Genomic DNA, 26,702 nt, shown 5'->3' with positions numbered 1-26,702 from the left:
GTTGAACACGGGGAGAATGTGCAAACTCCACACAGATAGCATCCCAGATCTAAAAAATGAATTCAGGGCCCCAGTGCTGAGAGGCAGCAATGCTAACCACTGTGTTCCTTGCCACCCACAGCTATAGATCTTCATCTACCTAAATATACTGAACATCAAAGGACTCTTATGACTCAACAGAATTCCAGCTATAGAACTCATGTACTCATGCTGATCCTGGCTTTTTTGAAAGTTGAGTATATGATAGTTATACTGTGTACACCCTGCTTGCTAGATTTGAGCCTAATCAAACATTTATGATCTGGGGTGACTTGTGGCATCTTGGGATCAGAATCCAGTGAACTGGTTTGTCTAGGCTGTACCTGAGGAATGAGACAAAATCACACAAGACTAAGTGCAAAGCACCATTTGATCAGCACCGTAACTGAGAAGTGTTAACCAGCATAATGAATTTTCCTACGCCATGGTTATTCAATAAAATATAACTGCATCTTATGCAAAAACTTTGCCATTTTATTGATAATAACTTTGAAATTTGTTGCAGTTTTAAGCAATATTTTTGCTAATGTTAAGTACTGTATCTGATTGCTAAAGTATAAAAAAACAACAACATGAGCAAATGTGTTTCTGTTCTGGTAAATCTTCCACTTCTATTTTTATTTCTTTACAGAGTCATTGAAGTATTAGAAGAATGACTCATAGCATAATTTTATATTTTAATAATAATGCTTTTCTAAAGCATTAGCTTAAATGTAGCTTGTGGTGGACTAAGAATAAAGCATGTCTGAAGATCACGAACTGTGATGTGCTGTGCACGATCGCGATAGATTCTAAAGAGATAGGTAAGGCAGTATTCAGGAACACAGCCGTTGCCAAGAATATTTCTTTGCTTCTTGTTGCCATTCCTTCAGCTTTAAGAATTGTAAAGTAAGGTGTGTCATGTTTACGAACCTACTAGTGTGTGTTTGGAACATATTCACCTCATTAGGAATGAAGTTAGATAAGTTAGTACATAATAAGATCATTAAAATATTAGTTTGACTGGTGTTGGGGATGGAACAAGCTGTCCAGCCATGATGTTGAAGTTACCCAGCTTCTTTCAAGACATGGCTGCATGAGATCCTGAGATCAAATATCTACTACCACCAAAATAGTCTAATTTTTCTAATTTTTAATCTATTTTTTTTATTTCTAAAATTTCTAAAAATTTCATCTAATTTTTAAATGCTTTGCAATCCTAAATGCATGAAACAAAGTCTTCTATGGCATCAGAAACCAAAAAGTATTTTCTTGCCCGTGGATGTCCATACAATTGTTTTATTATTATTTTGCACTGTGCAAAGGAAGAACTCCTTACTTAATGCAAACAATTAGATCTGTTTCTAAAAGTAAAACAGCTAAAATAATGACTGCCAGCCAGATTTTATTGTCAGCCTCATCCACTATCTTTATTTTTTTCCTTGTGGTACTAATAAAGTGTTATATTTGTGGTATCTGACTTTAATCCAATGAGGATGAGTCAAAATTGAAACTCAAAGCTGCAATGCAGACATTTCAATAGTAAATAACACCATCTATTTAAATAAAACATAATAGTCAAGTGAGGATGATGAGGATGATGATGATAATAATAATAACAATTATAATAATAATAATAATAATAGTAATAATAATAATAATAATAATAATAATACTTCCAATCGATAGGAATATGTTCTGTAAACTGTTTTGTCAGAGATTCCCTTTCAAGTCCCAGTGAGATTTATTAGGATTGTCAGTGTGGTGTCTTGGTGTCTTGGCACTCTCGCCATACTTTCCTTGGACAATCTTTCTCTTTATGGGAAATGAGTGCAGCTCTGCCTGTTTCTGCACAGGCTCAGTGTTGCTAATGTGGGCTTGATGAGTAATCCTTGATGAAAGGACTTTGTGATGGTATGTTGAGCTGGCATTAGGCTAGAGTTTAACAGGACTTTGCCTTTGTTTACAAAATTAATTTGTTTTATTTTTTTCTTAATAGTCAGGTTGTGAAGGTAAAGTAAATCTTTCCTTTATGTTACTAAGTCACTATGTAAATGTGCTGTAATTACAGAGATATGCAGTGTGGCATAGACAACATATTCACTTCAACTATGATGATGGTTTCACCTGTACTCATTGTATTGAAGAGACAGTAGGGATTCGAATTGTCTGTAAGAATGTAAGATTTTAATTATTTAAATGTCTTTCAGTCCCTAAAAGATATCAGATATGCTTTTATTTCAGTGCAATAGGTTAAAAAATTATGATTTTGTAAAGGTCATGCCCTGGTTAATTCTTAAAAATGTCACATTCTGAAAGAAAACCAATAAGTTTTAGACACTGCCGTGCATAGTCTGTAATCCTAATGCTGCATTTTTTATGAGTCATCAAAAACTTTACACAACTTTATGCAACAAAACTTTCCACTGAAAGATATGCAGCAGCTCAATCTTTTCAAGAAATTGTGTGACCAGTTTATAAAGGTCTTCCTTCTGAGATGTTGGCACTGTCACTGGGTGAAGTCAAACAGTTAGGAACAAGAGGACAATTCAGATTAAATGCGAGAGTATGTTGTAAGTGGGTGAGGACTGGCTAAATTGTGCCTGTTTTTGAAATAGACTGAAGAAGTCATTACAAGAAGCCTATTGTTTGTGACAGATCTGGGTCACAAATCTGAAGACTTTGTCTATGATAGTGGAATAGTGCCAGGATCATGAGTTTTCTAATCTGTCTTGTGAGAGACTCACTGAACAACACACTTGAATGTGCTTCCTTAAACTAATAATAAGATGCTTTAGAAATGACTTCTTCTCAGGAATCAGTGGTCCCTCTTCTTACTATTTATTCTGCATGAGTAAGAAAGATTATATAACAAATATATAAATATTACAATAAGGCAGGTATTTTTTTCTGCAAAGCTTTGGAACAGCTAACATGAGTTTATAAATTAAATACGTTTTTGTCCATTGGGTCAGAACATAATCTTTGAGAGTCAAAACCTGCACGACACATAGTGTGGGACAAATTTCCATGTTGTATTGTTAGGGAGAAAAAGGGCCTGTAGTCTAAACTGCTCAAAGGAAAAGGAGTTGTAGAGTTGTAGTTCAATTTGATCTGTTGGGTAGCCATGTTTGATTAGACAGAAGATGTCATATGAGGATCTCTGCAGTAGATGGATCTAAAGCAGACAGATGGCCAGTGTTCTAGAAGAGATAATTGATTCTGATATTAAGGATGTATGACAAAAATGAGTCAAGAAGACATTCAGGACATTTGTAAACACTATTGGTTTCATCTGGTGATTACAATATAGTATATCACTGTAGAAGAGGTATTTTGTTTCAAAGAATTAAAGTGAAGGTTACATAAACAATCAGTTGTCTATGTAGAAGAATTGTTTTAGTTTTTTTCCTTAATCCATGCTTCCAGATTAAGCCATAGTATGTAATAAATACAAAAAATCTGTGTTAGACTACTCATAAGCCCTTTTCTTTGTTGAATAATCCTCTCCACCCCTGCAGCTGGCCTAATGCATTGTTTAGCTTTTTACATTTCTTTCGTTATCAGTCTAAACAGTAAGTGATAGACTGAGCAGAAAATGTTTAAGGAACATCATTATATTCAATTCTTTTGTGCTTTTTCCAATTGCTGCAGCTTTTGCTTACAATGGATTTCACACTGAAAAAGCTGCCCATTCAGCATGTTACAGTCTATTGAAAGTGCAGATAAAAATCTCAATAAGAAGACAATCATAAAGTCAGGCATTCCATTTCTTTGTAATTATTTTTTCTGGCACATGAGGAAATGTTGCATAGATATAAAAAAACATTTTAAAAAGAAAGACAACTTTAAAAGAAAAATCATTTTTAATGAAAACAGGTTTAAATAAAGATAAATCTGGAGACATTGTGCTGCAGGCTACCTGTGAACCTACTGTATAGCAGATCTTTCTACTCTTTCATGTGCCTCTGGAACAATTTAGCAATAAGAGTTACCTGGGAATTCCGGTTCCCCCTTCTAATCCTGCCACAGCTCTGCTTGTGAATGTGAACGTGTGCTGCCTGTCTAGGGCTGCCCTCCCTCACAAAAACGGAATAATGCTTCCAGAGGTCTGACATCACAGATTCCCAAGTGCTGATTGGCAGGGCTTTGGGAAATAGATCATTTCAGCAGTTACGAGGGATGCTACCAGTCAGAGCAGCAGGGCTGTTCAGTGCAGCAGAACCGGTGCACCCTCGCAGGATGCAAAGAAGCAGAAAAAGAGTCCCTCAGAAGGCAAACAAACATCAATCTACATGAGCCCTTCAGAAGGCAGATCAACATCAGTCTGCGTGTAATTCTCTTTCTACTACTGAGGAAAGAGGGGGCACTGCTGCTGCAGCTCTCATTAGTGGTGCGGTGTTTTCAGTGGGAAATCGGGCTGACACGTTTGTTTTGCTTCCTGAAGAGGGGGAAAAAAAGGAGAACCCCCCCCCCCCACCAACAACACTTGTTTTTGTGGATGTCAGTTTTCACTCACACATGAAGGGCAAATCCAATCTGGAAGTATACAATACTCAAGATGGCACGCTATAAGGATATTCCGGGCAAAAAGGTGACATCTCTGAATCTGGTGACGGGATTTTTTCAGTATTTGCGTGGTAAGTAGGGCAGCATTCAGCAATAGAGCCTGAACCCCTTAGGGAATTCTGCTTGCACTGCAAATTGAGATTCCTGGGTAAACATGTGATTTATGTGTGTGCACCATATATATAGATATAACAGTGTAGAATGGACATGAAATGCTCAGTGGGCAGCTGTGATTTTTTAAAGACTTATTTACTGCAGTGTAAATGACAGTTCCATTTTCCTTTGCTACAGTCTGTTTTTTTGACAAATGTTGTTGGATGAATGCAAAGCTCAATTTGACTAATAGCTATAGAAATTCCTTTGGGTCAAAAAATGGCTACAGAACAGATCATTGGTGAAGTAGTTCCCTACCTTCAGTCCTCATTCGTGCAAGGACTCAGCTCAAAGTCACCTCTTGTGCATCACCAGTATGGTGTGATGTGAGCTGTGTGAACAGAAAAAAGGGGGTTTCATTTCAGGAGAAAACAGCGTTGCTTTGATAGTTCATTCACTGGAATAAATATTGATAGTTTTTAAAAAAGAAAATAATGAAATTGTCATTTTAATTAATCAAGCAATTCTATTCATGTATAAAGGCATACATAATGCATGAACATACTAGCCAGTATGCATTAGTCTATCAATGCAAACGAGCTTCAGAACAATCCATCAAACTGACGTATTTCACGGAAAAAAAAAGGAAATTAAATCTCTAATTTAATAAATGGAAAACGTAAATGTGCCAATTATATATGGTGTCATCGCTTTTTATTATTGGCAACAGACTAAAATACTTTATTCTGCATGGTTATTTACTGAACGTAGTGATACTGTATGTTTCATACTTGTAGTTCTTTGCAGAAATAGAGTCCGAACTTGTCACTTATGAAATTTCCAAGTCTGTGTATTTATGGGCAGGAGATATTACTGTTAAGAATAGATGTGGGATGTACGTCACTGTTTCCCAGGAGAAGCCATTTAAAACTGAATTATAGAAAATGAGGAGCCCTCTGTGATGCAGGTGTTTCAGTAAAAAAAGCAATACCACTGATGGTTCTGAAAAAGAGTGGTTAAGTTATTCCACAGTGTTGCATACAATCTTATTGACTAAAGAGATTAAAATTCAAAGCTTACAATAAAGTACTTAGTTATGTTTAACAGTGCAGGGTAGTAGTTACTTATGTCTCTATAGCTACAATAGTTTAATTAAATACCAATGCAGGTTTATTTCTTCAAAATCTGAGATGCATTTTCTGGAAGATAATCTTTAAGTGCTAAACAGTGGGAATCAACTTTGTTCCAGATATAAGAAGAGTGACCAACATGATAAAATATTTTGAACAAATAATGTAATGAATTGACACTCTTCCATAATCTTAAAAGAAATTAATTGGTATGACAGTTTTGTAACTGGTTTAAAAATGCATATAGTAATGGCCCAGATTCTAGAGTGAAATCTTTATTAAAATGCATCAACCTGCAATAGCTACATGGTATCATGGCAAATGTTTTAATCTGGGGTGAGTCATACACATTTCAAAACTGTGCCACAGTTCTTAATATCTTTTCAAAATCTAGAACCTTTTCCCCCATTTTACATTGTTTGAACTATACAAGTATTGGAAGCAGAAATGTATTAAAACATATTCTTTGTAGAAGATTTAGAAATTAAGGCTTTGATGAGGAACAAAGTCTAGATAATGCAATGAGATTAAAAGACCCCAGTAATGTCAGTTTTGAAGCTTTCCCCACCCATACGGATATCGCTGATATCTAACAGCAAAGTTATCTGGCATTAGTGGTCAATGGGCTATAGTGCCAAAGAAATGTACTGTAAATCATAATGCTTCATAATGGAGTCATTCTGAAATATATAAAATACTGTATAGCTTTATACTTTGTTTTTAGTTTGCAGAATATATTATTTAAATTTCTTAGTAAACACCTTTCTGTCTGGAGTCACTACTAGTTTATGCTATTTAAGGATATTTGCTTATTTATAAATCCTACAGAATTACAACTGATAGCATAACCACACATAGGATGTAAAAGCATACATTGGAAATTTACATTTAAGTATTAGTATGTAAATAATTGCTGTATCATTACTTTTTTGACCATTAAGGACTTTACTTTTTAAACACTATGACTTATTTCTTTGACTACTTGTTTCTACTCATCAAGCATGTTCAGAAAATACTTTTATTTTTTTTATCTTTATCAAGATTGCCTGCCTTCATTTGTCCTGGAAAAAGTCCCTTTCTTTGGGTTCTTCATCGTTTTGCCATTGTAAAGACTGAAACTAAAGCTATGGGACTCAGTTATTGAAAGAATTAGCACACTTCAAGCACCTTTATCAAAGTCTAGTCTAAACTGGGTAGAAAACAAAAATATACCAGTTTCTGACTATCATGTTCCTCAGTCTAATAGTTCATTGAGATCCTTAAACAGGTAATTACTGTACAGGAAGGTGAAAGGCAGGGAAAGTGTGTTGCTCTGTTCAAATGTCAAAATATTATGAGATTTTCACTGTGAAGAAATAATAATAAATCCAGGTTTGGAGTGTTCCAGTTTTTCAATTCCAGTTCCCTCTCTTAAACCCATTTCCGATTTCAATTCATTTTTTTACATTCACAGAATCTGGATCAGGGGTTGGTGTGAGACAGGGAATTGTTACTAAAATGATCCCAAACCACTTGTTCTAATTTCTTTTAAAAAACAAAGAACTACATTTGCGCAGTGATTCTTAGTTAAAAAATGTCTGTTCTAACCTAGAAGTTCAATGTAATGAAATATTTGCTGATCATATCTTTTTTTTTCTTTTTAGATGAACAGGAAGCAGTACAGAAAAGAACTTTCACCAAATGGATCAATTCCCATTTGGCAAAGGTAAAGACCATGCAGTGCTTTGCTTCATGTAAACACAATCAAAATCTTTCATCAACTCTGTACACTGGACTGGAACCGTATTTATTTTAATTTATGTTAATGATCTATCTTAATGCTGTTCGGCCAAGGCTAGCTCTGTTGGTAGAGCATGAGACTCATAATCTCAGGGTAGTGGGGTCGTGTCCGATGTCAGGCACCAGGTCCTCCATGTTGGAGGTTGGACACAAGGATAACAACACTGTCCCATAAAAAAAACAAGGTTATGGAAGCAGCAACAGGATGTTTCTGCCTCTACATGCCGGAAGGCATAATGGGTGAACATCCATCCAGCATCCATTAATGCTGTTCACAGAAAGCTTGCGATGTCCAGCTACTATACATTGGAAAGTTTAACTTTGCTAGTTGTAGATGTTCCTACTGGCTCTCATTCTGAGCCCCTCCAATATGCAAGTTACAGGAGAGATTCCCGTATCTTTATGTGAAGATACACAGGAATGATTGCCATGAGTAAGATATATCATCCTCAATATGACATGTTCATGAGCCCACCCAGACTGCTCCCAGGATCAATCAAACTGGAGTCTACTGACCACCTGGCACAGTAACAGTGACTTCTTTAAGATAGCTTGAAAGGTCTTGTAAGGAAAATAACATAAGAAAGTTTACACACGACAGGATGTCCCTCTTCCCACATAGTTTCCTTGGTTGCTAGTTGTTAATTTATCCAGGGAGCTCATCAAGCTGTTTCTGGAATGAAACCAGCTTTCACAACATGGCTGGGTAGCTTGTTCCAGGCTTCCACAACCTTTTGGTGGTAAAGAAGTGTCTTCTCTTTTTAGTTTTAAATACACTGCTCTGTAGTTATCACTAGTGTTCATGTTTCATTGTTCATTCTGAAGATGTCCATCGATAATGTTAATGACTTTGAGGATTTTAAATACTTAAATCAGGTTTTGTTCATTCAAGACTTAGAAGATTAATTGCTTTTAGAGTGTCAGAGTAGGACCTTCTTTTGAGTGAGAAAGGTCTTGTTTGAACTGATTCCAAAAGGAGCAATATCATTTTTTGATGCCATTCTTATTTTGAATTTTGTCTAGTTTTTTGCAGCTCCTGTAGTGTTTCCTAATCTTCCTATTAAGGTGTCATTTGCAATGTTACTAATTTACTAATCATTCCAGAATCTGTATCATTAGTCTAAAACAGTAGTCCTAATACAGATCTATGTGTTTATCAACTGATTGAGGATTGTCGTGTCCAGCTGTTTGGAAGATGAGCTGCATGAAGAAACCTCGGGAGCTTTACTTGCAGCTAGTACGGGAGCGCTTTTTTGAAATGGGAAAGCTGTTGCACTGGGGCAGTCCCATTCTCTCAACCTAAGAAGCCTGGGTCCAGTGGTAAGAGTAGTTGTCACTACTGGAGGTTGCAGTGGATGACCACAATGCCTTCACTTTCCACAGAGTGTTGCAACAGTATAGTGTCCCATCACTATACTGGGACAGTAGAACCCACACAGACCACAGGGTGAGCGCCCCCTTCTGGCCCCACTAACACCTCTTCCAGCAGCAACCTTATTTTTCCCCAGAGGTACTGACAAGGCTTAAACCTGCTTAGCTGCAGTGGGTTGCCAGTTGTGAACTGCAGGGTGATATGGCTGCTGGCAATTAACAGATTACATCACCCTAATTTGATAATTCTTCACTTATGTGTACTGTTTTCTACATATTCTAAGCCCAAGCACACACAGTACCTTGAAAGCCTGCCACTTGTAATGTAAGAATTATTTGTTTATAATGAACTTCATCTATTACCGTCTGAAAATCATAATTTACCATATCATATGCTCTTTTTATCTATTAGTGTTGTTGCTTGTTTTAAGACAAAATGAATAAACAACATTTTTCTAAATCCCTTTTGAATATCCCCTAGAATTCTATTTCAATACAGATGATCCAGATACAGGTAATGCGTTTAGTTCCAATGATCATTTACTGTTTATAACCTTATACATAATAGACATTAGACTTATTGGGCTATAGTTACTTGGTTTGACTTTGTCATCATTTTTATAGATTGGTCAATGGGTTATATTCCAGATGAATATTTTCATTTGTTTAAAAAAATGTATCTTTTCAATCATCTCTATTTTCTCAACTGAAATACAGTAGTGACAGTAGTAGGGGGACACCACAAAAAAGAACAGGTTTCAGGCTTCAAAAACAGAATGTCAGGAACAGGTGATTTTGTTACTCAGTGTTTATTGTGATGTGCTACAAAAACAAAAAGGAAAGTATCCACTTCCAAGATGTTCACTTATTGAAATGCAGCTTTGGAGTGTTTTACAGTCTATTTCATTCACAAAAGGAAGTTATCGTTGGAACTTACAGGAAATGAAAACATTGAGTGTTTGAAGGAAATCAACTGCTGACTTTAATGTTAGAGCATTAAAATCACAAACCTCTACTTCATGCCTTAACCATTTAATTGAAGAAATCAAGTAAGAAAAGCAAAAGTATTATTATAACATTCAGATCTACACTGTGAAGTTGTAAATATACTCATTGCTCAGCCTGTCATCTCAATTTTCATTTCCTCTCAGTGGTTTTTATGTTATTCTATAGTTTTGTACCAAAGACACCACTTAGCTGATTTTTTCCAATGTAATTTTCCCCAAATTTTCCAAATGCAGTCCCAGAGTAACAGTGTGCTACAGGACACACAATGTGCTCCACGCACGAGCCCATGCCCAGATCCCAGTTAGTGCCTTTGGAAGACTCAAGGAAACCAGAACACCCTACAGAAACCCTTGAGCACATGGCTTGGAGAACATGTGTCCTTCTGACAGAAGGTGCCCAGGAATAGAAATGAACCCAGGACCCAAGAGCTTTGAGGCAGTCGCTTAACCAAAATTCCACCTCCTGACTTAAGAACGTATAATTTCCAATGATGCTGTTTTCACACAATTAGAAACCCTTTTATTTTCAGCTTTTCAAAAAAACTGTTCTGAGCTAAGGTGGCATGGTGGTGCACCTTCTAGCTCTGAGGCCTTGGGTTCAATTCTCTGTGGACTTTGTATGTTCTCTTTGTATGGATGGGTTTCCTTTGGATTTTCTGGTTTCCTCCCACAGTCTAAAGACATACTGGTAGGTTACGTGGCTTTTGGGAAAACTGGCCCTGGTTTGTATGTCTGTGTGAGTCCTGTGATGGACTGGTGTCCCATCCAGAGCAAATCCTGCCTTGTGTCTGTTGCTTGCCAGGGTATGCGCTGACTCCCCTGTAGCAACCCTGTATTGGATAAAGCGGTTTGAAAATGGATGGTTTAAGCTACAGGTTTAACAGAAGATTCAGTCTGCATGTACTGATTCTTTTTGCTATGGAGTTTGCAGATACATGAATTGTAAATCATTGTAAATCACACATACAGTACATCATGCACAGAATATTTAGTCATGGTCAAAATTATAGGGAAACCTTCAGCATATTGAATGTTGGCTTATAATCAGTTACAACTAGCAAAAAAAAGTTTTTTATCCACTCCAAAACGAGTAATAATTAATATTTTTATGCTTTTATAATCACTTGTGATTATATTGCTAAGGAGATTATCCTTTTCTTTAACCATTCATTTGGTATGAGAATCATTTTGTGGTGCATAGATCAGCTCAAATAGTAGCTTCATACTACTGTAGCTGCAAGTAAAGCTCTTGGCCCTAAAAAAAGCAAATGAGGCTGAAAAAGAGCAAATCTGTGCAGATGGAGAACAGGAGGGGAAGGAACAATTCTCTGCGTGAACAGAGCTAAACAAGAGTATTGACGCACTGCTCAGAAAGCATGTTTGCAGGAATGGCTTTGAGAGAGATGCTGTACTCAAGACTTTTGGGAGCACCTTTTAATATTTGAGGTTTGTTGTACTGTATTAACTGAGATGTGCAAAAATATGACTATATATGACAGATGCAAGAGAGTTTTCCATGGGATTATAAGGAGCTAAGTCTGCAATAAATGGCCATTGTACACACAGTAAACACCATGTTAGGTATCTCAGTGTTAACATACTGTAAACATATCTAAATGCAAGACATGTCTGCAGTAATGAAAATGTAATAAAATGTTGAGATTTTTTAGGTCAGGGATGTTAAAAAGTGAATAAAAGGTTACTTATTTTGCTACCAGAATTTAAAGGTCTTTTTCTAATTTTTTCATAAAATTGTTCAGTAATTGTTTAGTTTGTTTAGCAGTCATGGAACACTTAATGTTGGTTTGGCTTGAATTAGGATTTTCCTCTTCAAGACAGCTAGAACATTAATTTACAGTATGTTGTTAGGCATCTGTTTTCCACTCTTCAAAGAAAGTTATTTTCTGAACGCCTTTTTAAAGTAGCAGTATAAATACCAAAAAGATATCATAGCAAAGAAAAATGTATTTTTCACAATTAAATATACTGCTAATATGTAGTGTATTTCTGTACTATACACTGTAGAAATGTGAACCACTATTTTTACACACAAAATAAATTCAGCTAATTGTCTGACTTGTCTAAGTACTTGTTTGCACCTGGACTTATTTAGATTAGGCACAGTAAAGAGTGTGCAAATACTGATCCCAACAAACAAAGTTTTTTTTTCCTTGTAGCTTTTGATAACATTTAACTTCTTTCACCCATGAACATGTTCAGTTTGAGCTTTTAAAGAATTGATTAATAGTATTCACTTTAAAAAATCTATGTACATCATTAGTACAGTAAATCACTAAAACAGAACATCATTAGAGGAATACTTTTGTTAGGTACTGTGTATACTGCATACATTTAATGCCCCCAACCTTATTAGTAAAATATTAGTCAGAATGCTGTTTTAAATTAATGATATTTAATACAGAGTTTTTCTTAAATTACTGTTTGGAAGAAAAATATACTAAAATGGAAATGCTATTTTCTTTATTCTTTCTCATGAATTCAGAATGCAAAACATCCATAAACTGCTAGTGACAAATTGTGCTTGGAATTAAATATCTAAAGGTAAGATCTCAACCCTCAACTGGTTGGTCCTATAAAGATGTTTGCTTTGTGAAGAAGGATCTAGTGCTTGCATTAGGCATTGCTTTATTTCCCAAGATCAAAGATGCATTGCACACGGGCCTTGTGACCAGTCTCATTACTTTGGATGCCAAATGGAGGAAAAGTGCAGCACTAAATGAAGTTCTTGTGCTTAAAAGCCTTTCTTGTTACTCGTTTCAGAATAAAATGAACTAAGTCAGCTCTACTTCTTTAGGCAACATCAAATAATTTACTTTGGAATTTCAAATATGTTGTTGTAATTACTGAGATCCTTTTGGCTTGGACTCAAGAGTAAAAATAGTTTAGCGTAACATCTAGTTAAGTGTGCTGGGAACTAGTGTTTTCACAGTTTCTAGTACTTGCTTCATATTCGTTGCATTACATTTCAGTATGTGCTCTGTGTACATGCCTCACATTTGCAACTGTATACCTGTCTGGGACATGGACATCTGGGACAGAGTGTTTTCTGTTTTCCTTATGCTTTGTTATTTCTTACAAAAAAGCATGCGGTCAAGGAATGTACTTTTTTTTAATCTTTTTATATTTGTATCTCCTTTTCCACTAAGAACAAACTGTACAAAATATTACACCCACCAAAAGTGTGACAAGTAGAAGCTTTCTGAAAACAATTTATTGAACACAATTTATTGTTTAGATATTTGTTTTGCTGTAGAATAATTCGATTACTGTTTATTAGAAGGTAATTATTCCCTTCTCTTCCTCAGCTAATTGCGCAACTGCTTATCATGCTATTTTTCAGACAATGTTAGTCAAAAGAAATTGATAATTTTGGTTTGTGATCAAAAATAAGGTCAAAATAAATAGTTTACTTTTCATGTTAATAATGATTAAAAGTTCTCCTCTTCTGTTAATCATTAATATTTAAGCCTTTTTTAATTATGTGGTGTTTATACATTGTTCTGTTTGTCTAGAAGGATCTAGATTTTTATAAAAAATATAAATAAATAATATTGCCTAATGTAACTAGAAACATTTTGCCTTGTTAGATTGGCAGTTTACATTTCTACAAATACGTATTGTTAGTATTTTATAATTTGAAACTTTTAGAGAGGCAGTGGAATTCCTCTATTATTTATTTTGATTGTAATGTACTTTTTAATCCACTATTGATTCAAAGTACTGCTTTGGTTTTAAAGAGATTAATTGTGGATCATTTTTGCAGTCATGGAGGTTAACAGTCTGATTATTTTTATTAGAGCCTGACAGCATTGATGGTGCAAGGCAGAAAATTCAATTGAAGGCAAACTCCGGAAGAAATAACTCTTGACATGATTGTAAATAGGCATAATAAACTAAATAGATATCACAGAATACTGTATATCAATTTTTTTCTAGTAAAACAGAGCCAATAATTTAATATAAACAGTTTAAATTTCTAATATATAATTAGAAATACAAAAAGCTCTTAGACAAAAAGCTTTTTACATTTAGTTTTAAATGTAAAGAAAAAATAATAATGTAGTACTGTACTTCTGGCCAGTAACCATAAGCATTGTTTATTTCAGTGGTTTTTGTTATTTTATAAAGATTAATAAAGGCTGCTTGTTGATAACAAAACTCACTCTAGATGTGAGTTCCAAGTCAAATTACTTTTTTACACAAGAGCGTTAGCCTTTGATCCTGAAAAGAATTTTAATCCTGCAATTCTGAGGGTAAGACATGAAGAGCTTGCAAAGAACTTGCCTTTCGTTACATCACTAACTCCACAAAGTGGCTGAGGACATGTGTTGGTAGAGGAGTGCTGGTCAGAAGTGAAACTGAGCTGTTTTTTCTTAACTGATCTACTGAAGGTTAAACTGAACTTCCCTGGTTCTTTATACAGTAGAAACTCAGAACTTCTTGAGAATAGGATGTTCTAATCCATTATTATAATCTTTATAAGGTCTCTGTGATTGTCAGATGAAGTTAAAGACTGTGCTATACTTATTATATATCTTAGGAGGACAATTGAAGGTAATTAATGACTGTAGCTGAGGTTTTATCTGACAGTTCCTCTCATTATCACATTGTCTCTAATGCAGGAATCTTTATTTATGGATTAATTGAATAGTTTATGGATGTTTGTCTCTTGTGCAACATCCTTCACAGGCAGCCTTTTTGTTCATAAAAATTTAACACCCTTTTACTTTTTAATAGGTATACTGTATTTATATATTTTTTAAATGATAAAGGAACCTACAGTACTATAAAGTATTTTACAGTATATAAAGTACTATACAGTATTTTGCAGTTTCATGTTGCAAACTCATGAATGTCAGATTTAAATTTAGTTATTTTACAGATTACAGATTGAAGAGGAGAGAATTGCTATTTTCTGTACAATTTCACAATTTACAGATTTCAATATGAATACAGTATTTTTCTCAGAATCAGAATTGCTAAGCGACAGTAAAGAATTAATGGGAGATGAAAGATTCATTAATTTAATTGTTGCGTTTTCAGCACATCTAGGGGATGAAAGGATTAATGGAGTTTCTGCTACAGATGCTAGTATAGTAAATCTTTTATAAATAGTCCACAAAAATTACTATTACTGATGATTTTTTTTTACATTATTTTGTTTAGTAGAGATTGGTGATAATATGCCAGATAATTTACACTGGCTGAATCGAGGCTGCAAAGGTTCATTTTGTTTTCTTTTCTGTCGTCAGTTGCTTGTATGTATCTTGGCTTCTGCTCTTTAGCAACAGAAACTGCAAAAGCAGATTATGTGTAGGTTCTCCTGAGATTCTTCACATGTGGCTTATTAATTACACAGCTCTTGTTGGGGTATTTCAGGCTATGTGTTTTACAATAATTGTTATCTGTAGGACAAACTTTTTGTTAAAAGAGTCTAATGCATTGCGATCCTGGAGCACTTGAGACCAGCTTAGAGATACGTTACTCTCAGAATAAAATTCAGCAATGATAGAAAATGTTGCTGTTTCAAATGCTGTACTCAGCAGTGGCAATCTGCTCCATTATAATTGTTTCCTGCCTCTTAGTTTGCAGGCTGTGCTTCAATTGATTTATTACCTTTATGCAGGGAGAACCTTCTTTAACCACGAATCTTCATTACATGTGGCCCAGAGAGTTATTGATCTGTAGGCAGGAAGTTTATACTGAATCATTAAATGTCCCAGGAACATGAACATGTTTAAGGGAACCTGTTATTAATTTTAGACGTGGAAAAAGAACGATGGTTTGCTTCAAATTCAAATTTCAGATTTGAATGGTAAACTGAATGGTATGAGAACAAATTGCTTTTGTTTGTGGGAACGTTTTTCCGATTATAATGGGCACAGAAGTATTCTTTGTGTCATATTTCATTTTACCAGCAAGTTATTCAATAAGTATGAAAAAGTGAATTTTCCAGTTGGCTTATCTTCTAGGGGAGGATCTAAAGTATATTTTCCAAATTAGCATTAGTTTGCACAGTTCCACAGAAGGGCTTAAATAGCACTTAGAACCCTGCCAGATATATCTGGATAGCAGTTTTAAACTGTTTTTCACATATTTGTTTCTTGGTGCCATGACAGATTTGTAAAAAGCTGTGGGAAAACTTAACATACTGTATTATTCCAAAGAGAGCATACTTGAAATACTACCTTTTATCAGGCGAGCATTGATGTGACATTTTTTGCAGGACACAAACTGAATTTGTCATGTTTTGTTTTCAAAATCACTTGAGGGAAGAAGCTGTCAAGTCTGACAGCCTTGTAGATTTTACAATAAAGGATTTAAAGATGAGAATCATTGAACCTGGAAGATGAGCGAATTGTTTCATTTTGATGTATGCTTGGATGAACAAATGATTTTCTAACATTCTTGAGATGATACAGTATGAACAATGTGCTCTTTTTTTGAATGTCCCTGGGCCTAAACATTTACATAGTTATTATCTACAGCTTTAAGTGCCCTCAATAGTACACATCGTAAGCCACTGACTCAATGGGACATTCTAGCCTCCAAAATGAGCAAATAAACAATAACTAAACTATTAATTCATTTTTTAAACCTTTAGGCTACTGGTGAATTGAGTGTTTTGGAAGTTTTATTTTTGTGTGTGTATTTAAATTTTTGTTGGGACATATGTAGCTGGTTTTAATCAATCAAAAAATTGAAGCTTCATCTGGATGTTGCTTTTTATACTTATTCATTATTTAGCTTCAATACTGTCTTATCAGGACTCCCCCTGTGTTCCTGATGCATGTCTTCTAGAGAAAAACAGAAATAAAACTTTAAAACCTTGTTAAAATTGTACTTTGCTTGAACCATAACTGTTGATTTTACAGTAATAGACAACTTCAGCTTATGAATTAAATCTCTTCTTCACAATGACTATAGCATTGTTTCTAATGTCATTGATTATGAAGAGCAAACTTAAACAAATAGTAAATGTTGAAAAATTGTTTGCAAACAAAACTTTAATGCCCTTTTTCTTCAAGTAAGACTTTTCTTTTTTTTTCTTCAACCTTTTTGGAATCCTAAAGCAATCATAAAATTCAATGTACAGCACAAGGTAGAAGGTTGTTCAGTTTATTCCAAGAATGTTGTACTGTATAGTAGTCGGTCAGATTTTAATTGTTAATAACATGGATTAAATATTCATTTAATTCTGACATCTGTGTTAACAGTTTCTCTCTGTGCTCTTTTAAATGCCTGGTTTACACAACTGCATGTATGGACATAAAGCCATCTTCAAAATCTGCAGTAGCTTTTCAGCACCAATTCAATGTACTCTTCAGCACCAACCAGTTGAGTTTACAGAGTGGCCGTGTAAAGGTTTAATGAGATTAAGAGTTCATTAAGTTAATTAAGTAAGTTTTAAGTATTGAAAAGGACACCAGTAGAAACAGGGGTCAGCTCAACAGGCCTTTTCATTTTCTTTCATCCACAGCGGAACCCACCAATGGTAGTGAATGACCTGTTTGAAGACATTAAAGATGGGGTGATGCTTCTTGCCCTGCTTGAGGTTCTGTCTGGGCAGAAACTAGTAAGTCCTCCTCACAGATGTCTGTGCTTGCAATTCGCTCAAACAAAGTGATCAAAGTTACTCGGCATTTTTGTTATGGGTTTCCATGCAGGTCTTCACTTGACTCCTGTCAGAGATGGGTGTGGTGTTGTACAGCACTGCTAAACCAAGAAAAAATGGAAAGTACGAATAAATAAGAATTTAATGTCTAATTATCTACTTTTTTCATGGTTTTTGTAATTATGGGTAACACTTCTGTGAATAAATACAGATATAAAGACAAGGTGTCACAGTTAGACAATCACAAAGTTATTTGTGATTTTTGTTGTTGAGATATCTTGATAATAAAACAATTACATTGGTCACTTAATATAATAATCTGTGTCTTCCTTCTGTTAGTTGCAGATTTAAAAATAACATCTCTCTGTGGATTATTATCAGGCTGGAAGCTTCATACAGTCTGCCCACAGGATGAATTGTTGCTATTAACAATTAGTTTTCTTTGTTATCTTTAGAGTCAGAAAAGAGTCTTCTGTATGTTTTTCCAGTGTTTTTATTGTCTTGTCTAATTCCTTTCTTTAGCACAAATGGTACTGTAGCTTTGTGAATTTGTGAACTCTGACCCAGCTTCTTTTAATATCTTGGGTGCAGTAATTTCAAAAGTTACTAATTGCTAATTAATTGTCATGAAAGGTGTTCCTTTTTACCTCAGCCATTAAAAATATGTGATTGTCAAATTTCAGCATGTCAATAGTTTAGCTGATTCAGCAAATAGAATTTCTCAGATTATGTCGTCATTTTGAATTTAACATGAATAGTTTTTCAGATGACACATTTCTATGTTCAGCTTTATAATGGAAAATTAAATAGGGTTACTGGAAATTGCATGAATTGTACTATATTGACTATAGTCAGAACATACCTATATGTATGGGTGTATACCTGTATATTTGTATGCTGTTCCTAAACTCACTGTTAGAATCTTTTCTGTAACATGTATGCTTTAAAAATGGCACTAATATAAAAAAGGCAAAAGCATCTTTACCATAGACTGCTATTTGCGATCTCTCGATGGCTCAGAGGTTTGAACACATAGCTAGCAGCATTCATGTTTTCTGTGGTGATACTTAGGGGTCCACCCTCAAACGAGTCCCATGTGACCAATCCTAGGTATAGAGAGAAATCAGAAACCCCATAGCCAACAGGGATCCTTAATGGCATCATAGCTCCTATCAGCACTGCTGGGAATTTATTGATCTTACTTTATTAAAGCACACTCCTCATTACACTGTCAATTTGATTTGTCTTTCTTTTCTTAGCCCTGCGAGCAAGGTCGGCAGCTGAAGAGAATCCACTGGGTTTCCAACATAGGCACTGCTCTCAAGTTCCTGGAGGGCAGGAGGGTAAGGCAGCTCCCTGTGTACTTTTCTCAGATGGAATGAGATCTTCTGAGAGTAGAGGAGCTAATTGTGTGGAACCCTGCATTGTAGTCTGTCCTCCTCTCTCACCAAATGCTCTTACTTACCCCTTTGTTCATCATATGATGCCTGTCTGGTAAAAGAAAGGTAGTTCAAAGCCTTGGCGAATGTGTTTTGAAACCACTGGCTTTGATCTGAAGCTAAATTAACTACAATATAGGTATGTTATCCGTCTGAGTGTTCACAGAAATTAGCAAAAATTAAATGTGTCCTTAGGAGGTATAGTTAACACAAATCCTCATACTGTATAACAGGGCTGTCTAATTCTGGTCCTGTACCTTTTTTGGCCTTTTTAAAGACGAAGCACCTGGAGAGCCAGGTAGTTGTCGACTCGTACCAATGATTTCAGTAACAAGGTAAATCAAGTTGTACTGAATCAAATAATGTTGAAATGAAAACAATCCAGACAATCCACTACTTCAGTGCCATGAGTGGATAGCTCTGTGATATATTGTCGACACTGATATTATGACACAATAACACTGTGCTCACAGCCTTGTCATTCATTCCTCTGTGAACCATCTGCTGAAATGAGAGAATTTGATGTTATAAATTTACAGCGGAATTAGTTTTGAATGAATGTAGATGGACTTAAGAGTACTGAAAGTGGGATTCTGTGGATTTAGTATTTGAAATGGAAATCATCAAAAGTTCTAAACCATCAAAAAGACAATAGATGAGCAGGCTTGGAATATTTGTTTTACGAAGCAGTGCTCTGAATGGTGTACATGATGAGTTGTTTTGACAGAGCTGGCTTGAACAGGGAAACTATTGAACTCACAGTGGTTGAGAGTTTATCTTTCCTGTGAGCACACAAGTGCAGGAAGACTTCTGTTCCCTTAGCATCTCATGAGTATTGCTTTAGCCAAACCCTGCAGGAACCATCCAAGTTTAATTTCACAGCCTTTGTAGCAAGCAAGCCTTCTAATTATAATCTTGTGTATAGTGGGTTTGTAATGCAGAAACTGATATTTTAAAACTAGAAAACATATTTAATAATCTTTATTTAATATTTATAAATATACATCACCAATATATACATAGCTTTCCCATAGTTTTTCAACTGTTTCAAAGTTTCACTGAAACACGAAGAAATAATATTTTCAATATATACAGTACATAGTTTTCCCTATCAGTTTAAAAGTTCTTCCAAAAAAAAGGTAATATTAACGTGAAGATAAATGAAAATGGAATATACAATGAAACAAAAAACTATACAATTAAATATATATGCAAGATACAATTAAAAATGCAACAAAAGTATTGAAATAATGATCTTTTATATTTGGAACTTAAGTCACATTCAATTGCATTTTATATAAAACTTCAAAGTTTCATTGAAACTTGAAGGAATAATATTTTCTAGTTTTCTTCAGCCTCACAGCTTTTAATGCCATCTGTGATATAGGGAAGCCTATTGAAACTCTTCAGCTTAGCTCTAATTTAGCAATTTAACCTTGCCTGTGATGTTTAGTCTCATTTAACCAGGGTCAGGAATGGTGAAGGTTTGTTATTGTTACTGTATGTGCATGTCAGTAATATTAACGAGCACTCCCAGAGAATGGAATGTTTTCCTTCACTCAGGGTTGGCAGATGACTAATACTAACTGCAATCTCTCTTTTGCCATGCCGACTAAAGTCTGTTTACAGAGGATCTCCGGTTAGTATCCTAGATCAACTACTCAACTGGTTATTTATATATTTATCAGCAGTTGCTTAATTATTACATCCATAAATATTTTTAAAAACAAATTTCTCCATGTTTCAATGTCATATTCCCTCATATTGAGGGCTTATTGTTCTCAGTAACATACTATATACTGTAAATCTTACCTTCATTTAATAATGAGAGCATCTCCATACTGTTAAGATGTTACAGCTCACAGTGAGATATCCATTGACTATATTTCATAAAGCATGCTTTGTACAGCTCTGAAACTAACACTCTGAATCTCTGGAATTACACAATCTCTAGACAGTGGTTCAAGCTGCCATCTCCTCAACTCTCCATATCCATATCTCTGATTTTGACCATAATGCAATTGCTGTGTTGAAGACTCTTTTCCCGCTTAGATGAAAACATGACTTTTATTAGTCAACTCTAAAACAAGTGATATAATTGAACTATGAAGACTGAAGTTAAACTTTCTTCTATGTTTCAGATCAAGCTGGTCAACATTAACGCAACTGACATTGTCGATGGAAGGCCATCCATTGTGCTTGGATTGATGTGGACCATCATTCTCTATTTCCAGGTAATGCGTAATCATTGTTGAGATAAAGGTCTTTTAAACTTGGAACATAATTTATTTTTGGTACTTTCTCCATTCTCACATGCAGTGGTTTTCCCAATTTAGATATTTCAAGTTTAAATGGTGTTGTGCCATTTGTTTTTTTATGCATTTCTAGATCAGCCTTATCAGTTTAGGTATTCTAAAACTGAGCTGTTGTTATGTGTAGCTCTGTTTTGGCTTTGCTGAGTTTTAAAAATACCTTGACCTTCTTCCTTATCTTTTATGGGGTACAAGGTATACAGGTGTTTGGGTGCTATGTGAGTCCAAGTCTGAAAGGATGGACAGGACACATTATATTCCTATAGCTGTAGCCACCTGTTCTAGTTCATGCAAAGCTGGGAAGTCTATTTTGTCATAACAGCATCTTTTCTGTCTTTCACAGATAGAGGAGCTGACCAGCAATTTGACCTTACTGCAGTCCCTGTCCAGTAGCACCTCATCAGTGGAAAGCCTGGCCAGCTCTGAGACTGCTAGCCCGCCCATGAAAAGGAAGGTTGTTACCAAATTCCAAGGCAATGCCAAGAAGGCCCTTTTGAAATGGGTGCAGTACACAGCAGCAAAGTAAGACTCAACTCAATGTTGGTTTTTGGTGGAAAAAAAATTAATAGGTGGATAACTTTTTAAAACTTGTAGTTTCTTGAAAGTTGTTAACAGAAATACATGAACTTCAAGGTGGTGTTTTTATTTTATATAGTTCATATTGTTTATATATGACACACGTTTATCTTGGTTTTAGTTGCAAATTGTGTGAGTAGATCACTTTATTAAAACTGTAAAAACTGATTTAGGCAAAATAATTTTAAAAAGTTATCAAAATGATTGATGTAACCTCCAAGTGGTTAAACACAATTTTCCTACTTATCATTAGCTTAAATACATGAACTATCTTATAATTAAGTAACTCATACTTGATTCCCATATTATTGCTTGAACAGAACAATTACCTGTTAAAGGGAGAAGTTCTGTCTTAACCTCTGTATTTTTATGCGTTTCAGGCCTATTAGTTCATTGTTTCTGATAAACTGACAATTATACTACACAGGATATACTGTACTGTACAGTATATCAAGTTAAATTCTAGAAAAAGTGAGGATCTCGACCAATGAGTTATTAGGGTATGTTCCCTCCTGCTCTGAACTCTGGGTCTGTACTTTGTATTTGAAGGCGTTTGGGAGTTGAAGTGAAGGACTTTGGGAGGAGCTGGCGCAGTGGAGCTGCCTTCTATTCGGTCATCTCTGCCATTCGCCCTGACCTGGTAGACATGGACAGAGTGAGGAGGAGAACCAACAGGGAGAATCTGGAGGAAGCCTTTGCCATCGCTGAGAATGAACTGGGTATCCCTCGCCTTCTTGATCCAGAAGGTATGTCCTAACGTCATGTTCAATGCAGTGGTCTTATTTGTAGTGGTGACAGGAAAATGGATTAGAGTGGGCTGCTTGTGGTTAAGGACACATGGAAAAGTAAAAATAAAGAAGAAAAAACACAAAGTTTGGGCTGGTGAGCCACTTTGAAGAGACCTCCTTCCATGTCTGTATTTCCTGTATGGCATTACTCTTTTCAAAGAGTCCCTCCCTAGAGTCCTTTTAAAAAAAAAACATTTTTGTTCTCACTCTCAAGAATCACTCCTAACATCAGGGCTATCTGGACTGTAAAACTGCCATTTTATAATTACTGTTACGTCCCAGTGTGTGGTCTGTGTGTTTTTGTTATAACAGTATGTCCCACACTGCTGACCTTTGATCGTTCTCCCTCCCCCATTCACTTCAGTCCTGTTTGTTTTTTTTTTTTGCTTTGCTTCATTTAGCTTTGGTTATCGCTTCGTTTTGCCTTTTCTTCGGCTTTGTTGGTTTGGTTTGTTTTGTTGTGCGTGTGTTTTTTTGTATAGCTTTGGCTTTGTTGTTTTGTTGGTTTCTGTTAGTTTCGTTGTACTTTCGTTTGTTTGTGTTTATCCTTGTTTTGCCATTCCCTTGCCCTAACGTGTTACATTACTTGTTCAACCTTTGTGTTCTTTTGTACCCTGTTCCTGTTGATTACTCTCATTTTCCCTTATTTGTATTCCTAGTTCACTTGTGTTTTTGTGTGAACTTTTGTGTATAAGGTTAGTTTAAGTGTGTAGAATGTACCCAACAACCTAGTTGATTTTGTATTAGTCACACTAGTTTAGTATGGGTGAGTGCAGTTTGTCTTGGGTTTTGGGTAGACAGTGGAGGTTAGCTAGGGTGTTGAAGACACTGAAGACCATGTGTTTTGGGTTTTCTTTTGTAGTCGGGTTAGCTTTCCCTCACTTTCCTAGCCAGCTCCATTTCGTTTGTTATTTTCTTTTCTTTGGCACCACTCTAGTCCCTTACACTGTGTGTTATCATGTCTTACCAGTCACTTATTCAACTTAAAATCATCACTTTTGCACCCACCTTTGTTATCACACTTCCTAGTCCCTCACCAGAACCCACCTGCTTCCAAAAGAATTATCCTAAATGTTACACCCCTTTACCCCTAGACACTGGGGGTTGTAACAATTACGTTTAAGACTGATATCTGTAAAGGCCCAGGTTGAGCTCAGGTTAAGGCCTGTGATTGCAGGTCGGAGCCCAGGTCATGTAACTATACAACTGTGACTGGGATTGCTCAAGCAGTGGCTCCTAATTGGATGAGCCGAGGATATGGTAGGATTAGTCTGCCAAAGCTGTCTAGATTATCAGAGACACAATAGGGCCTTTGGTCTTCCAGGCTCTTGCAGTTTTGCAGTGATGTTGGCGAAGGAAGTGCCAGGTCTCTAGTTGGTCCTGGAACCTCTGGTAAGGTGTTAAAAGTTGAACGGCTCAAAGGTGGTTGGCTCTCAGGAGAATACATGTCCTCATTCTTCCCTGTGTGCAGTTGCAGGCTTGTAGCTGTGAGTCAAGATGTGAAAAACATTCAACTAGCTATTCCATATTGGCTGGGTATGAAAAAAGGAATTGGTTATTATAAGCTCATATATAAAAGATGATTCCAAAGATTTTAGTCTTTAATGGTATATATAAGTTAAAGTGAGATATCCAATGGAAATATACTGAGAAGGCACTGTATTTTATTTTTAATGTGGCACAGATATTTTCCTATGTGTGTTCTGATTTCTACAGTATATGAGCTCATGATCCTTCCTCATGAGCTAGAAATGGTTTGTGCTTTGTAATCAACCCATTGATGATGCCAGAAATATAGAAATACAGCTGTGAGCAACAAATACTGCTTTAATGTTCTTTGCAGATGTTGATGTTGACAAGCCAGACGAGAAGTCCATCATGACATATGTTGCTCAGTTCTTAAAACACTACCCAGATCCCCACAACACTGAAACTGATGGGCAAGAGGAAGAGGTAATTTCTTTTACAGCTCTAATCTATTACTGTGCCAAAACAAGCAAAAAACTTGCAGCCAAAATGAAATGAAAGCTTAAAATATTCTTAAATGGGTTTATAGATATACGTTTAAGATGGTAGTTCAGTTAGACAACAACATACTGTACCAGACGTCCTTGGAGATTACAAAGCTTTACTTGACATCACAGTAATTGGTGAGAATTACTATAAAATCCCTGAATTCATATTATAAAGTATTACAAAGTAGAATAAAATGTAAACGTGACTTTGAACAATTCTTTACTTATTAATATGTTTTACTTAATGTACTTTGAAGCCCTTTAGTTATTTAGAAGAAAGATTTAGGATTTGACCAGAATTCCCTTCCGTGAACAGTGCATGGCATCATAAAAACAAGCTGATGGGATAGCTCAGCTGCAAGCACTTTTTGAATATTGTGAAATGGACTCGTTGCATGTTGAATTATTTTGTGCTAAAGCTTAATAATGTTTGTATATACACTTGGTAAAAATATGAAAGCATGGGAGAAACGTGCCGTCATTACATTTTCCACAACTCATTATCATTGACAATTCATCCATTTTGACTTAGTTTTCAGACCTTAAATGAAATGTATGTCCTTATCTTTTTCACCCAAGTAATATGAATTAATTAACCTTAAATTATAGGATATTAAAAAATGTTTTTGTTATAGAATAGACATTTGTATCTGTTTTTTATTTTTTGTTTTTAATATTAATATTGTATCTTAAATATGCACATGTATAGCAGTACTAATCATACACTAAACAACCAGGCACTACTTGTGTAGTAAATAATACACAGAAGATTATATATATTAGCACTGTATACATATTTCTAATTGAAATATTTATTTTGAAACACAATTACATTACAATATATAATGAGGGTGTGAATGGATGATGTATAATTATTTAAGTGTCTTATGCAATAAAATACATACTTCAGAATTTTTGCACCTAGAGTAACTTAACATATAAAACCACATTCAAAAGAGAGGAGGTCATTTAGTGCATCTATCCTGTTAGGTTGCTAGTTGCTAGTCATCCTTCTGTTTCTTGAAAGAAGCCAGGATCCCAATAAGGATGGATACCTTTCTTCAGACTGCCTCACCCTTACTGTAATAAAATTACCCCTGTTCTCAGTTATAAATGCACTAGCTGTACCCACAGACATTCACACTATATGGAGAATGCTAGCTAACATGCCACGTGCAGTATATTGTGCAGGTCGTTTTGCTCTATACAGCTGCTACTGTTTTATGTGAGTGACATACAGACCTTACATAATCACAGCTTCATCCAGTGCAGTTGGTTAAAAAAACAAAAAGGCTGAAATACCTTAAAACCAAAACAATTAAATAGTGTAGGATCACCCACTCTCTTCGCTTGTTTTGTTTACAACGTTAGAATGTTTGTCATCGGAGCGCGGCATCCCTCAGTGTGGTTTTCTGTAGCTCTGTAGCTGAATCCATTTTCCACCTGTTTCTCCCACCATTTGCCTTGAATCATCCACATTCTTTTTTTGTTTTGGCTGTACGTCATCTGTTTTTGTGCGCCGGTAGGAGCTTCTGCGTTCCATTCCAACTTTCGCACTCTCTATCCCCAAGCTTCAGGTAAGGCCTGAGCACTCCAGGGGTCCTGCGCTCTGTATACCCGGCCTGGCCTGCAGTGGTGTTGTGTGTCTGCAGTGGCCTTTTGTCGTTTTCCTCTCTGCATGTCTGTCTGTCCACTAACGGGCTGTCTATGTTGTGTTTGCACCTTTCTTTGTGTCTTGCTCTCCTTGCCAGTTTGGTCTTGGTCCACGACACATAGAGCAAATGCTAGAGGTATGTGGAACCGGAGGTAAACAACAACGAGGCGTTTAATGGCTCTTTCTTATTTATTCAGACTTTCCTTGCCTTCAGGCGACCTGATGTGAGGCCTTTAAACTGATGGCACAATATGAAAAACAAAAATTCCTTTCTTTTAGGTGAACTGTCGTTGGATCAAATAATACTGCTTGTCT

General features: G+C 35.7%; 1 protein-coding gene across 16 annotated transcripts in view; it reads left to right on the top strand.

Moving 5' to 3' along the window:
* Positions 1–26,702, top strand: part of LOC102698598 (nesprin-1) — a 223,230-nt gene that overhangs the window by 25,754 nt on the left and 170,774 nt on the right. For 12 of the 16 annotated variants that reach the window (XM_015347323.2, XM_015347246.2, XM_015347300.2 and 9 more), the window contains exons 1-9: positions 4,212–4,658; positions 7,454–7,515; positions 17,469–17,564; positions 18,863–18,946; positions 20,661–20,681; positions 21,184–21,276; positions 21,698–21,876; positions 22,480–22,676; positions 24,562–24,671. In XM_015347323.2, the coding sequence (XP_015202809.2) occupies positions 4,580–4,658; positions 7,454–7,515; positions 17,469–17,564; positions 18,863–18,946; positions 20,661–20,681; positions 21,184–21,276; positions 21,698–21,876; positions 22,480–22,676; positions 24,562–24,671 (921 nt within the window). In that variant the 5' untranslated portion in view covers positions 4,212–4,579. Of the gene's footprint in view, positions 1–4,211; positions 4,659–7,453; positions 7,516–17,468; positions 17,565–18,862; positions 18,947–20,660; positions 20,682–21,183; positions 21,277–21,697; positions 21,877–22,479; positions 22,677–24,561; positions 24,672–26,702 lie in introns of those variants that run through there. The other 4 variants (XM_015347318.2, XM_069178700.1, XM_015347256.2 and 1 more) reach the window with 2 other exon arrangements.

This window comes from Lepisosteus oculatus, chromosome 2 (genome assembly GCF_040954835.1).
Source record: "Lepisosteus oculatus isolate fLepOcu1 chromosome 2, fLepOcu1.hap2, whole genome shotgun sequence".
Lineage (NCBI taxonomy): Eukaryota > Metazoa > Chordata > Actinopteri > Semionotiformes > Lepisosteidae > Lepisosteus > Lepisosteus oculatus.
Note: the sequence above shows the minus strand (reverse complement) of the source record. Positions and strands in the feature narration are given on the sequence as shown.